This window comes from Mustela lutreola, chromosome 11 (assembly GCF_030435805.1).
Source record: "Mustela lutreola isolate mMusLut2 chromosome 11, mMusLut2.pri, whole genome shotgun sequence".
In the NCBI taxonomy this organism is placed as follows: domain Eukaryota; kingdom Metazoa; phylum Chordata; class Mammalia; order Carnivora; family Mustelidae; genus Mustela; species Mustela lutreola.
Window position 1 is genome coordinate 65,873,702 of NC_081300.1, and position 14,053 is coordinate 65,887,754.

General features: G+C 47.7%; 2 protein-coding genes and 1 gene segment (V, D, J or C); all 3 read right to left on the reverse strand.

The window, feature by feature from the left end:
• Positions 1–14,053, reverse strand: part of LOC131811715 (immunoglobulin lambda-1 light chain-like) — a 204,189-nt gene that overhangs the window by 162,292 nt on the left and 27,844 nt on the right. The window contains exons 1-2 of one of the 3 annotated variants that reach the window (XM_059140504.1): positions 1,759–1,910; positions 1,084–1,376 (exon numbers count right to left, since the gene is read on the reverse strand). The exons of the other annotated variants lie outside the window; for them this stretch is intronic. Coding sequence (XP_058996487.1) covers positions 1,084–1,376; positions 1,759–1,804 — 339 coding nt within the window. The 5' untranslated portion in view covers positions 1,805–1,910. Of the gene's footprint in view, positions 1–1,083; positions 1,377–1,758; positions 1,911–14,053 lie in introns of those variants that run through there. 3 annotated transcript variants of the gene reach the window in all.
• LOC131811716 (immunoglobulin lambda-1 light chain-like) overlaps positions 1–14,053 on the reverse strand; it is a 209,112-nt gene that overhangs the window by 143,974 nt on the left and 51,085 nt on the right. The window lies entirely within an intron of this gene.
• Positions 1–14,053, reverse strand: part of LOC131811713 (immunoglobulin lambda variable 4-3-like) — a 158,456-nt gene that overhangs the window by 138,649 nt on the left and 5,754 nt on the right.

The window sequence follows — 14,053 nt, forward strand, 5'->3', positions numbered from 1 at the left end:
GAGGAGGAGGCAACTGTCCCATTGTCACTCATTCACCATCAGGATAGATGTGACTCTCCAACTATCTGTCAGAACCCAGAGCACCTAGTGTGTCTGCATGTTTTCTCCGTATATAGAAATAGAAGAAGGGATTTCATCTGGTGGAGACTGGCATGCACCTTGTGGATTTTGGGGAGGTATCCCAGCTTTGTGGATATATACAGTGGCTCCTTCTGTTCCCTGAGGACTGTCTCTAGGACTCTGGCCATGTCATATTGGGTTCCTGGAAGCAGACTCTGAAACAGGGAAGTGCATGTGTAAAAACCTGGAAGGAGGAGGGAAATGAGCCTGGGCAGAAGGAGAGTGACCCACAGAGAGTGAGCCATCAGATGAACCTCCTTCTTCAGGGAGCTCTCCAGCTGGGACTTTTTAGGACATCTGAACCAGAGTCAGAGCCTTGGGCCCTGGGCCTCTGAGATCATTCACCTGAACCTCTCTGAGAAGGGACAGAAACCTGGGGAAGCAGATCTCTGAACTGGCAGCATTTTCTAGTGAGGAGCTCTCCTGTGAGCGGCCAGGGGCTCCAGGAAGCAGTGGGTGCATGTGTGAGCCCAGAAGAGGGGATATGGGTGACCTCTCAGTGTCTACTGTACCCATCTGTTCCACTTTGGTAGAGGAGGGTCCTCTCATGGCTCCAGAGCTTCAGGAACTCAGCTGAGCTGGGACAATTTGAACTGTAATCCTGATCAGTCAGGAGAGCATTAGCTCACGATCACCACTTGGAAATGGTGAGATCATGACCATTGGCCAAATGTCTCCCTGTGTCTTTTTTCTACCCAGTCCCTCTGTGTGCAGTTGACACCCAGGCACAAAGAAGTAGGCAACCTAGTGCTGTCGGCTGTAAATGCTCTCCTGACCTCCCTGTGCAGAGCTGCCTGGAGGGCTGGATGGGGAGGAAGGTCTGGGGATCTCAGATGCAGGGACCTGGGCCAGAAGTGCTCCCTATTCTGTGTACAGGCCTCCTGGGGCTGGAGGAGAGTGTGACATAGATGGGGAAAGGGTTTCTGTCTCACTTCTCCATCCGCCTGTGTCAGCGTGAGCATTAGTACCGCTGTCCCACACCTGACAGTAATAGTCAGCCTCGTCCTCAGCGCGGGTGCCGCTGATGGTCAGGGTGGCTGTGTTCCCCGAGTTGGTGCCTGAGAACCGGTCAGGGATCCCTGAGGGCCGGTTTTTATCATTATAGATAATCAGCACAGGGACCTGTCCTGGCTTCTGCTGGTACCAGTGAACGCTTTTACCCCCAATGTTGTTTCCCCCACATGTGATCTTGGCCGTCTGTTCCAGGTTCACCGATAGTGAGGGTGGTTGAGTCAGCACATATGAGGCCATGGAGCCTGCAAGAGAGAAGATGAGAGGTAGGTTCCAGCCGGAGTATCACCCCCTGGACACTACCACCCCTGGTTTAAATCCCAGTGATTCTCTAGATAATTCCCATCCTGATGTCCTCTTTGTTCTCGGGCCCATGCATAGGCCTTGTGGATAGAACCTTTGAACAAATGAGAACCATTCCTCCCCTTGCCCTGGGCAGGTGCAGCCCTTTTGGGGTCAGACGGAGCCAATGACAACAGTGGGAAGAGATTACACCCCACTAGCCCCTCATGACAAAGGATGGTCTTGAGATCTTGTCCGTCAGTGGCAATCCACTGCTGAGCTCAGAGTCATGGCCAGGAGTGTCCAGAACCTGGGGATTAGGGAGTGTGAGCCTGGCCTCAGCACCTGTGCAGTGAGCCAGGACTCCGAGGAGGAGAGGGGTCCAGGCCATGGTGCAGGTCCCTCGATTTTGCTCTCTGAATCTCAAGGCTGGGCAGGGTTCCTCCCAGCCCCCTCTTATCCACCTTGCTGGAGACACCTGCTGGTTATGCAAATGAGCCAGAGTTCAGGGACTGCTGCTGAGGAGCCTTGTGGTTTTAGAAATGGGTTCAGCTATTAAGAAACACACACACACACACACACACACACACACACACACACACACATACACAAATGGGCCCAGCTCCAAGGGACACAGAGATGGGAGGGCAGCTCCTGCAAACCCATCCTCAGCCCAGCTGATTCTCTTTCCCCTGTGTTTCCGTAGCCTGGGGTCCAAACTCTATCCCTCACCCTGTCCTGACCTGGCTCCTGGGGAGGCATGGTCACAACTGAGCTGTGAGGTGGAGTCTGTCTGCATTTTCTGAACCCATCATAGAATGTTTCCTCTGTAGGTACTAGGGGATCATAGGTCAGTTTGTCCTACTTCTAGTTTAGATTGGTGAACATCAAAACAGGAAAAAATTCCTCCCTTGCCAGGTGTACATGGAGTTTTAGGGAGCCATTGATGTGGTGTAGGAATCTGTGCCAAGGAAGAGCTCCTGGGGCAGGTCATAGATGCTGTTCCTCAGTACCCCCAAGGAGCCCTCCCTGAAAGGGACAGACCTAGTGCTTGAGCAAGGATTGAGAGTGACAGAGTGTAGCAGGAATGGGGGTGGGGTGGAGCATCATGAAGTCCTAGACGTATGCTAGAGCCTGAGACAAATTCCACAGGATAGAGATGAGAGACTCCAAGTCAGAATTTTATATCAGAGCATAGGTGATGATAGTGTAGTAAATCTGTACCTTTACCTTCTGGTCTCAGGTTCTGGTAAGCAATCCTCCCAGTTAGAATCCCTGAGGCCTTTCCAGGTGATCTCTGTTGCCCCCCTAGTGGCCACCCCACACTGGCAGCTAGAAGTGCAGGGAAATCTTTTGTCCAGGTGGAGATTCATGACCCAGTGCTCACATCCTGGTTCCCCTTGATCCATGCACTGCTGGCATGCATCCTCCAGGAGAGGGTTTGCTCGTCTCTGTGTGGCTCCTGCCAGCATCAAGACTAGGTATAAGGTGTCAGATTACCTATGACAATAGGAAGAGGCTCATGTGAAGAGGAGGCAGGACCCATCTGAGGTATCAGGGTCATGTCTCTGGGGTGGTGGTGGTCATGAATGTCGTTTTAGGGCTGAACACTAGAAGATACAGGACTCAGGGACTGTCTCACTTGATATGCTGCTGGACCACCATATAATCTGATTATAGCTCCTGCTCCAAGGACAAAGACAGTAGGACAATCAACCAACAAAATCTTATTCAGATCCAGCTTGGTCTTCCATAGGTTTCATCCTGGGAAATCAGTGTGAAGAAGACCCAAGTCTTTCTTCGGTTCCTGCCTTGGGCAGAGCAGCATTGGAGACAGTTGCTTTGGTGAGACTGCACACCATCATCAACCCAATCTACCTGCATCTTGTCTTCTATAATCATTGAGAAGTCCCACTATTTCTCATTTCTGTCTAGGTCAGCATTGATCTTGTGGCCCAGAGCTAGCCCACAGACGTGTCATTATTCTGGGGATCTTTCTGGGAAGTTTTGTCTGTGAATGAAAGAAACTGACTAGATTTATGAATGTTCTTTCTCTTGTGCTCATGACTGATAGCTGGAGCTGCAGCAGCCATCCTGAGGTCTGTTGTCAACAACAAGACAAAGCAAAGTCTCCATAGTCACAATGGTGGGAGACACACAGAGGATTTGGGGCCTCAGGGAATTGGCTGTACCTGGAGAACCACCATCTAACTTCAGACTTACTTCTGTCTGCCAGAAAATAGCTGCTTGAATGTTCTTGCTTCCGACTGATATGGGCATACATAGCATTAAAACTTCTGGTCCTGTGGGGATAATGACTAATACAAATCATTCAGTTATTTAAATGATAGGAGAACCTATCATTTAGGTTGGGATTGTGCAGAGAATGAAATGACATCAGACAAAATGACTGGCATGTCATGTGTGGGGAGAGGCTGGAGGAAGCTTCTCTGCAGAGGGGACTGTGTGGCTGCTGTCAGGATGGCAAAAAGGAACAAGAACTGAAGTATGCTTGGAGTCTGTCCCTGTGGGGAAGAGTCTGGTTTGTGAGAGGATGTGGGGACAGTGATGACCTTAGGTGTCTGTGATTCTATGCTAGTCGAGTTCCAAGGCGATATTTTCCCATAGGTTATAAAATCGGGGACAGGTGCATGTGATGTGTTAAAATTCTCATGTTATATGTTTCCCGGGAAGGTGAGTCACTAGAGGAGCCCTGTGTTAGCCTCCCTGCATACTGAGTGGGAGGCAGGAGCCCGTTTGTGGCTGACAGTCACTGTGATTTCTCCGTGGCTCACTTGTGTGTTTATGACACATGACATCCAGTTCCTGTCACACACTCCTTTCTATCATATACTGATACACACACATATATATGAATATACTTGTGAGTGCATGTGCACATATATACTGATTGTGTCTGCTGTATATTTGTTGGAGATGTATTTGTGTACATATATGCCCATATGTATGATATATACACATATGTTTTCTGGAGATTTTGAACTCTGGATTGGATGCCAAAGTTGTAGTTTTGGGAATCTTTGCATTTTTAGGAGACAGGCAGTTCCATTTTATCACCAATGGTAAGGTGTGTGTTGTTACCGTAATGAATGGCAGGTCCAAGTTAGTAATCAGACTCATTTTGACAGAGCACAGTGGTTTCAATCAAAGACTTTGTTCCTAGAACTGAAATAGATGGGCACCTTACCATTTTTTGTTTTTGCATGTGTATTTTTAGAAAGCTCCAATGGGCACATACTTTGGCTTGCTACTGAAACTTAACAGAGACTCTAGGTTCCTAATTCGCCACTAAGTAACTATGTGATTGAGCTGCCTGCACAAACTGTGTTATCAGATCAACTATGCCATGGAATTGGGTATTCACAGTAGCTCTCCATCATGGAACAGAAGAGGTAAATTTGAGATCAGGCTTCCCCAGGTCCTGAAGGCACAGGCGAGATGTATGAGGAAAAGGTCTGATGGCCATGACCCCAACCCATACTGCATGTCTCTGCTCTGTCTGGCACAATTATGGCCCAGTAGGGGCAATCCTATGATAGCTGATCCCTAGAAAATCCGTGGTTAATTTAAGAGGCTCCTGTGTGATGAGCAGTCAACTGTGCTAGTTAACAGTCGTAGTCCTGCAGCCCTCATCTGGGACAACCCTGCACAATATGGACAATTTTTCAATAAGGCACCATGTGAGCAGAGTGCTTGGTTTATTTACCTGACAGAGAGAAGGACAGAGTGGCTTATTTCTAACCTATGTTCTCTGACTCAGTTTGGCTGGAAGGTTCGAGCCTTGGGAGGAATAAAGGAAGTGGTAAGAGATGTTTGAGGAAGAGATAGGTGAGGAGACCCCACCCCCAAATGAACACAGAGCTATTTGTGTTCATGAGAATGCCCAGAAGTGTGAGTCCTCAATGGGAAATGGTGTTCATACTTGGGTGGATAATGTGACACATCTGGGGACAGTGATTAGCTTTCTTTTGCATCCACTCTTGAACTTGTCCAGTGGGCCTATAGCAAAGTGGCCATGTTGCAAGATTTTAGATTATTCATGGGATATTCCCTAGGTTTGTCCCCTCATAAAGCTGACATGACTGTGGCTTCTTCTGAGGGACCAATCTTCCAAGAGCAGAGACCAACTCAGAGTTCCAGGATGAGACCATTCCCTTAGGAATAAGCCAGGAGCCTGGTGGCAGATGAATGACATTAGACTTCTTCCATCATGGAAGCGATCACTCTGTTCTTGGTGGAAGAGACCTTTACTCTGGATGGGAGCTTGCTTTCTTTGACTGCAGTGCTTCTTCCCAAACTCTGATCCCTGGACTTACTGAATGCCTCACCCACTGTTCCAGTATTCCGTGTGGTTCTGTCCAAAGCTCACATTTCACCTCAGAAAAGGACTGTAATATGCTAATGCACACTATAGAATGTGTGGTTCTACACATTCCACAGTGTGGAATTCACTGGTTCTACCATGCTCCATAGTGTTCGAAACAGCTGGCTGGAATGATGGACTACTGGCCTCTTAGACAGACTTTTTTACTGTCCACTCACATGCAACACCTTGTGGGATTGTGGCAAGTTTTGGCAGGAGGTGATATTTACACTAAATACGTGTCTTATACACAATGCTGTTTCTCCCTTAGCCAGCATTGATGGGTCCAGGAATGAAGAGGTAGAATTGGGAATGTCCGTACTCACTGACATTCTGGTGACCCACTGCAGAATTTTCACTCCTTGTATGATTAACGTACACTTTGCTGCCCTAGAGAACTTAACTGTAAAGGAGAATTGCTTCCATCTCAAAACACCACCATGATTCTGTTCAATAGAACACTGAGACTTCGCCTTGTCACTCTGAGCTTGTCTTGTCTCCATAGATGTTTCTTTGTCCTTCCAGCCTGATCTTTCATACCTGACACTAGACTTAGGCAAGAAAACATGACAGCCTCATCCTGCTTCCTGCACAGGCACCCTGATGCACATGGTGCAGAGGCTGCCTAGAGGGCTGTGTTGGGAGAGAGGTCTGGGAATCTCAGATGTGGGTCCTGGGACAAAGACCTCTGTTTGTCCTCAGTCCTCCAAGGACTGATGGAGAGTCTGACACAGATAGGAAAGTGGTTTGTCTCTCATAGCCCTGTCTGGCTCTGTCACTGTGAGCATTGCTGTTGTCCCACACCTGACGGTAATAATCAGCCTTGTCCTTGGCCCTGGTCCTGCTGGGGTTTAGGGTGGCTGTGTCTTCCTAGTTGGAGTCTTAGCATCAGAGAATCCCTGTGGAGCACTTGTTATTGTCATCTATGACCGGCCAGGGTCCTGTCCTGGCTTCTGCTGGTACCACTGTACACTGAAGATTTCTATACCATCTCCCTGACAGGAGTCACTGGGACTAGGGTCACTGAGCACAGGGTAGCTGAGTCAGCACCAGGACGGCCTTTTTGGAGCCTGGCCATGGGGCTGACTTGGTCCCTTGCAGAGCTGCAAACAGCACCTGATTCAGGGAAAGGAAGTCATGTGGCCTCAGCGTCTACCCCTCCTTTTTCATGTCCTCTCTGCTTCCCCCAGCTGCATTCTTGTCCCATTCTCAGCATGTCCTCAGAATGGAAAACTCTTGCATCCTGACATTTTTTCATCATGGTGCATATGGGAATTTACTTGTTATACATTCACAGGCTGTTGGAGTTTCATCACAACTTCTAGTCTATTTCCACGTGGTGCTTCTGTCTCTGTGACACCACCCACCCCACAGCAGACCAGCATCTTGCATCGTCAATACTTTGATTCCTTTTGTTTTTTTCATCCATGTCTCATGTAAACTTGTGAAAAGTGCCAGAAACCATTCCTGATAGAGGGACTCACTTCAAGTTCTGTGTCTCTGTGAGTCCCCAGGGTCATATCTGTGCACAGGGTTTGAGCTCTGGAGACTGAATAGTTAATGGTCCTTCCTGGGAACTGAGTTCTGTCACTGAAGCAAGGACAGTTCAGGGACCAGAGATGTGGTCTGAGGCTATGAGAATTACATCACTCTGGAGACAGTCTCACAAGGAGGCTGCAGACCTTCCTATCAGGGACCTGTCGCTCTGAGTGCCCTACTTCCTGTCCCCCCGAGACATTCATGAACAAGGGAGTTGCAGTCCCAGATCTTAGTTTGACTGGAGTGGGGCAGAAAATGCAGAGAGTGAGGGGTCATGGTGTCTTGGACATGCCCAGCACAGAAGGGTCAGCTCCCTGGGATCTCAGGTGGAGAATGAAGGGTGGTGCTCCGTGTGTGAGGACTCCTGTCAGTGTCCTGGGTAACAATGTGTATCTGACCCTCAGAATAAGGTCCCTGCAGTCTGAGGAGATAGGTTGGAATATCCTGACAGCCTCTGAGTCCTGAATCTTGGACTCCTGTTGACCCCCAGGCCCGGTGTCCCCTTGAGGCTCCTCATGGGCAGCCCCAGCCTCTGTCCTGCTGCTCCTGATGCAGCTTTGCTGCCCCCTGCTGGTGGAGGAGGACTCAGACCAGGGCCTTCCCTCCTGTGGGTCACCCCAGAGCACCTGTCACCTGAGAAGGGGTGTGGACCAGAGTTCCCAGGCTCCCACAGGCAGCGGTCCCCACTGCCCTGCCCAGAACAGCACAGAAGGTCAGAAACATGGTGCAGGAAGTAGGACATGTGCGATTCCTATACCTGTCCCAGGGTTGAAATGCACTGGATAGCCTGCTGTCTTCTTTCAGAAAGGAGAGTGCAGGGTGCAGTGTAGTGCATTTGGAAAGGGTCAGTGTCCAGACAATCCTGTGTGATGTCCCACGACCACCAAATTCCTGTGTATGTAGGAATCAGGACCGATGCTTCCTGCATCTCTATCTGTGTAGTTGGGTTTTACAATCCCTGGGTGATGCTTTTGGTGCTAAATTCAGTTGAGCAGGCAGATGTTTATCTCACTCTCTAGTAATCCTGTATTTACTACTATTTTTATTGTTCCAGGCCTCATCTCCTGGAGATCGGTGTGGGAGGATCTGTAAAGTAGCCCAATCCATAGTTTTGTGGAACTGCATATCTGCTAATTCTGACTTGGATCCACTTGCCGATGATGCAGCTCACAGGGCAGAGAAAACTTTTCCTGGGATCCCACAGAGGAAGAAAGGAGACTCCAACTCCATGGTCAGCTGGCTGAGATCACATGGAGCCTCTCTAATTAGTAAGACTCTTACAATGTTATGTATCATTGGATGTAAAAGAAAACAACAGGTATAACAAGAAGATATTTGCAAATGACAGTACAGACAAAAGGTTGATATCCAGGATCTATAAAGAACTCCTCAAACTCAACACACACAAAACTGGTAATCATGTCAAAAAATGGGCAGAAGATATGAACAGACAATTCTCCAATGAAGACATACAAATGGCTATCAGACACATGATAAAATGTTGATCATCACTAGCCACCAAGGAGATTCAAATTAAAACCACATTGAGATACCACCTTACGCCAGTTAGAATGGCCAAAATTAGCAAGACAGGAAACAACATATGTTGGAGGGGATGTGGAGAAAGGGAAACCCTCTTACACTGTTGGTGGGAATGCAAGCTGGTGCAGCCTCTTTGGAGAACAGTGTGGGAATTCCTCATGAAATTAAAATAGAGCTTCCCTATGACCCTGCAATTGCACTCCTGGGTATTTACCCCAGAGATACAGATGTAGTGAAAAGAAGGGCCATCTGTACCCCAATGTTTATAGCAGCAATGGACATGGTCACCAAACTGTGGAAAGAACCAAGATTCCCTTCAACGGACGAATGGATAAGGAAGATGTGGTCCATATACACTATGGAGTATTATGCCTCCATCAGAAAGGACGAATACCCAACTTTTGTATCAACATGGACGGGACTGGAAGAGATCATGCTGAGTGAAATAAGTCAAGCAGAGTGAGTCAATTATCATATGGTTTCACTTATTTGTGGAGCATAACAAATAACATGAAGGACATAGGGAGATGGAGAGGAGAAGGGAGTTGAGGGAAATTGGAAGGGAGGTGAACCATGAGAGACTATGGACTTTGCAAAACTATCTGAGGGTTTTGAAGAGGCAGGGGGTGGGAGGTTGGAGGAGCCCAGTGGTGGTTATTAGAGAGGGCACGGATTGCATGGAGCACTGGGTGTGGTGCAAAAACAATGAATACTGTTACGCTGAAAAAAAAAAAAAAAGCAATATAAAATGTCTGCTTATGACTACAGAAAAAATGTGGAAGAGACTCAACTGCTATAACCCAGGTTGTGCTAGACCTATTAAGGGATACAGAGCACATAGGTGGCATTGCCTCAGCACCAGAGACACTTAAGATATTGGCAACAATGGCAATGTACCCCACTTCAGATGGGAAGTATTACAAGACAGGATTTTGTTAGGGGTGATTATTAAAAAAGAGAGTGAGAGGAAGATCAGCAAGGGGAAGAATTAAGCCAATCAGGATGGACCGAGAGTAGAACAGGGGGAATCTTTTTGAAGAAATGAATTTGAAATTAGTTTTAAAATATATAGATAGAATTGAGCCGGTTAATAAAAAATTAGGGAGCACAGAAGGATGTCTGGCAGAATGAGCACATCCAATAGATGCTTGGGTATAGGAAAGCCATTGTAAATAGGGTGAATGGTTCTGTGTCAGCTGTGAGTCTTTCTACATGGAAACATGTCAAGCAAATATAGAATCATATGTGATTGGTAATAAATATGGCTGTTTTTCTAAAAAAGAAAACAACAATAGTGTTTCTTCCTTGAGTGTAAGCTTCCCCACTCACAGCTGCTGAAGCTAATGCCTAGAGAGGCTAGCTTCCCAGGAGAAGAGAAGTGGGAGTGAGTCCAGGAGTGGAGTTCAGGTGTGCTGGATTCAGACCTTGGGCTCTGTGGGGGAAGAGCTTGGTCAGTGCAGGCAGGAGTCTGAGGCCAGGCCTGGCTGCAGGGCTTGCATCCCAGGAGTCACTGCCATCCCCAAACTGGCTGGTCTCTAAAGGAGCCCCCTCACCCTGTGCATGGGGAGAGTCAGTGGGGTCATGTCCCAGGTTAGGGCTGGAGAATCTGTGGGGATGGTGGAGGCCATTTGGCTGTGCTACGGCCTGGTCTGGGGCCTACTGGCTCTGCTCTGTATTATTGCTTTCTCTTCTCTCCCTGAGTAGGTGGGAATAATGGGGTCTCATGGCCACACAAGTGGGGACAGCTGATTAGTATATGGGACCATCGGTTGTACAGCTTCAGGAGGCTGTGGGACTCATTCTCTAGGGTCCCACCCCTGCAGCAGCCCCTGGGCAGAGCTCAGGGCCAGGGTCATGGGCAGAGTCCTGTGGGGGCTGAGCTTGTGTCAGTGCTTGGATCAGGACCTGGGGAGTGAGGAGGGGGAGAGAATGAGGAGGGGGCATTTTGTAGGGGCCCAGGCCATGGTGGGGACCTCAGATTACTGCCTACTTGGTCCACTGCTTAGCCGGGCTGCCCCAAACCTCTCTCATGCCCTCCCTGGTCCCCATGAGAATGCTCCTTTTCAGGCTGCTGGAGAGAATCTCTGCTTCTGTGTGGGCTTCATGGATCTGGGTCATGTAAAGGGGTGCTCAACTGTGGGCTCCATAGGGGAACTCTTGTCACTGTGTGTTTGAAAATCTTAAAGGTTAGAGTGAGAAGGGCCATGTGAGGATATTTCTGTTAGTTATTCTCATGCAATATGCTCTGCGAATATTTCTTCTTTTCTTTTGTGTGCAAACTTATAGTCCAGAAAACGTCCCATCTGAATTATTTCGATTCATCTTCCTAGAGTTTGTATCTGCTCCCTGAGAATGTTTCATGTCCCACGTTGTGGAGCAGAATTGGTGGGAGTATTCCTGTAGGTTTACTTACATTTTAGTGTCATTTCATATACTGTGGGGCATTCTTTTTTTTTTTTTTTTAAGGATTCTATTTATTGATTTATTTGTCAGAGAGAGAGAGAGAAAGCAAACACAAGACCACATGAAATTCCCTGTGTCCACCCTCCTGGCCACCTGTACTTGGCTCTGTCTGTGGTGCTTCAGGAGCCTCGCCGTTGGGCTGGACAGGCCCTCTGAGTGTTACAGACAACAGCTGATACAGGGAGCGTGGTCCTGTGGCCTCATTACCTTTATTGTGTTCTTGCACAGTGTCCCCTCTGCATCCCCCAGAGGCAAGCATGTGATCCCATGCTTCCCATATCATGACTGTGGAACTTTCTCAGAACATTTGTTCATAATTCTGTCATTGAGGTGATGGAGGATTATGTCCCAAGGAAGAGTTCTCCCACTGTGCAGGGACAGACCCAACTGAGGATGGTTTGCAGTGACTGAATTTAGTCCAGTTGAGGTGGGATGAGGAGGCATGACGAGGACCTGTGGTAGAGACAGAGGCAAATTCTACAGGAGACAGATGGGAGACAATGAGACAGAATTTTACCTCAGTGTCTATCATACTGTGTCCTCAAAAGGAAATGGTAGTAATAATCAGGTGGATAATGTGACATGTCCGGGGACAATGGTCAGCTTTCTTCTCCATCTAGTCTCTTTTTTAAAAAATATTTTATTTATTTGACAGACAGAGATCACAAGTAGGCAGAGAGGCAGGCGGGGAGGGGTGGGTGGGAAACAGGCTCACTGCCAAGCAGAGAACCTGATGCAAAGCTCGATCCCAGGACCCTGGGATCGTGACCCAAGCAGAAGGCAGAGGCTTTAACCCACTGAACCACCCAGGCGCCCCTTGTCCATCCAATCTTGATCTTATTCAGTGGGCTCCATAGCAAAGGGTCATGTTATACGGCGCATGTTTATTTATCAGATGGTTGTTTATTCATGGGCTAGTCACTTTGGATTTAATTTTTATTACAACTCACATCTCCTAGAGCTTGGCATGGGAGGAATTTGAACTCCCCTGCCTGTGGTTTGGTGAATTGGGAATCAGCTAATTCAGACTTGGATATAATTGCACATGACACAGCTCACAGAGCATCTGAAAACTTTTCCTTGTGTACCCACAGAGGCAGACAGGAGACTCCAACACCAAGATTAGCTCACTGAGACCCCATTGCATTTGTCTAATTTAAAACTCATCAATATTTTCTATCATTTAATTTGAAAACAAGTGTTTCTCACAGCAGTATAAGCTTCCTTAATTCGCAGCAGGTAATGTGATTGCCCAGACAGGCTAGTTTCCCAGGAAAACAGAGGCAAGTGGGAGGAAGGGAGGGTGACTGCCCTGATCTGGTTGCGGAGAGTGTGTCTTGGGTACCTCTGACTCCTCCTGACAGGGTCTCAAAGTAGGGGACACTGTTTGGGGGTGTTTCATAATGACTGTCATAGTGCAGTTGTGTGTCTACAACACAACTGGGTAAACAGGAGTGTATGGACTCAGGAGATCCCCTAGGATACCCGGGGCTGTGATGACAGTCATCAATTCAGCAGAGTCCAATTCAGCAGATCTGATAATGGACCAACCTTCCAGAGTGAACGTTTGGTCATGGGGGGCATCATGAGTAGATCAGGGATTTGCTGAGAGAAAGGGATATGGAGTGGGCAATGAAGAAGGTAATTCTAGACTCCATATTGACCTCAGGGTAGTGGTAGAAATGAATAAGATAAAAGTAATAAAGGTTTCTTCCTTATGTTGACATGAATAGGTTTGGTTATATTTTAAGCACATGTTTCTGTTCTACTTCCCTGTTTCATCCCTTCATCATCTAACATCACAGATGCTAACAATAGTTAGCTTTACATCTCATTATTGAAGATATAGATTATCAAATGGCAGGGACAAACATAAAGATCACTATTGGACAATGATACACTTTTATCCTCTTGTGGGAAAGGGGTGAGCATGATTGTAACTGTTCACGGGATATTTTATCATGTTAGGTGGAGACATGGCTGCCAACATTCTCTTTATTTGGAGACTGTGGTGTGGGGGGCGTGGGTGGATTTCTGTGGATGAGGGATCATCTGTGGTGTCTTAAGTGTCACTGTTGACAGGCTGAGCTGTATTTCATAGAATTGTTGTCTGTCCATGTATCTGGATGGGTGTAAAGAGAGATTCTTGCCCCGATATGGAAGGTAGAAGTGAGAAAGGATCTATTCTGTATCTCCGGTGGTGGTTTTGTTTCTTGTGGCCACTTTGTAGGCAGTGGCAACTGCCCCATTATCCACATTTACCATCAAGAAGGATGTGACTGTGCAACAATCTGTCAGAACTCAGAACACCTAGTGTGTCTGGATATTTTTTCAGTGTATAAAAGTATAAGGAACAATCTGATCTGTCTGGAGATTGGACAAGTACATTGGTAATTTGGGTGATAAAGCCCAGCACTGTGGGTACACGCTGGTCTCCTCAGGTCCCTGAGAACCCTGTCAGACATGTTCGCCCTCCTCCATTGTTCCTGGAAGCAGTCTCTGAGGAGGAGAAGTCCATGTGCAGGAAATCTGGAAGGAGTTGGGGAGCTCAGCTTGGGTAGAAGAAGAAGGGCCTGCAGTGAGATATCAGGTGCGGGCTCCTACCTGCAGGGAGATCTCAAGCTGGGACTATTCAGGACATCTGAACCTGAGGCAGGGCCTCAGGGTGCTGGTGATCATTTACCTGAATCTCTCTGAGAAGGGTCATAAATT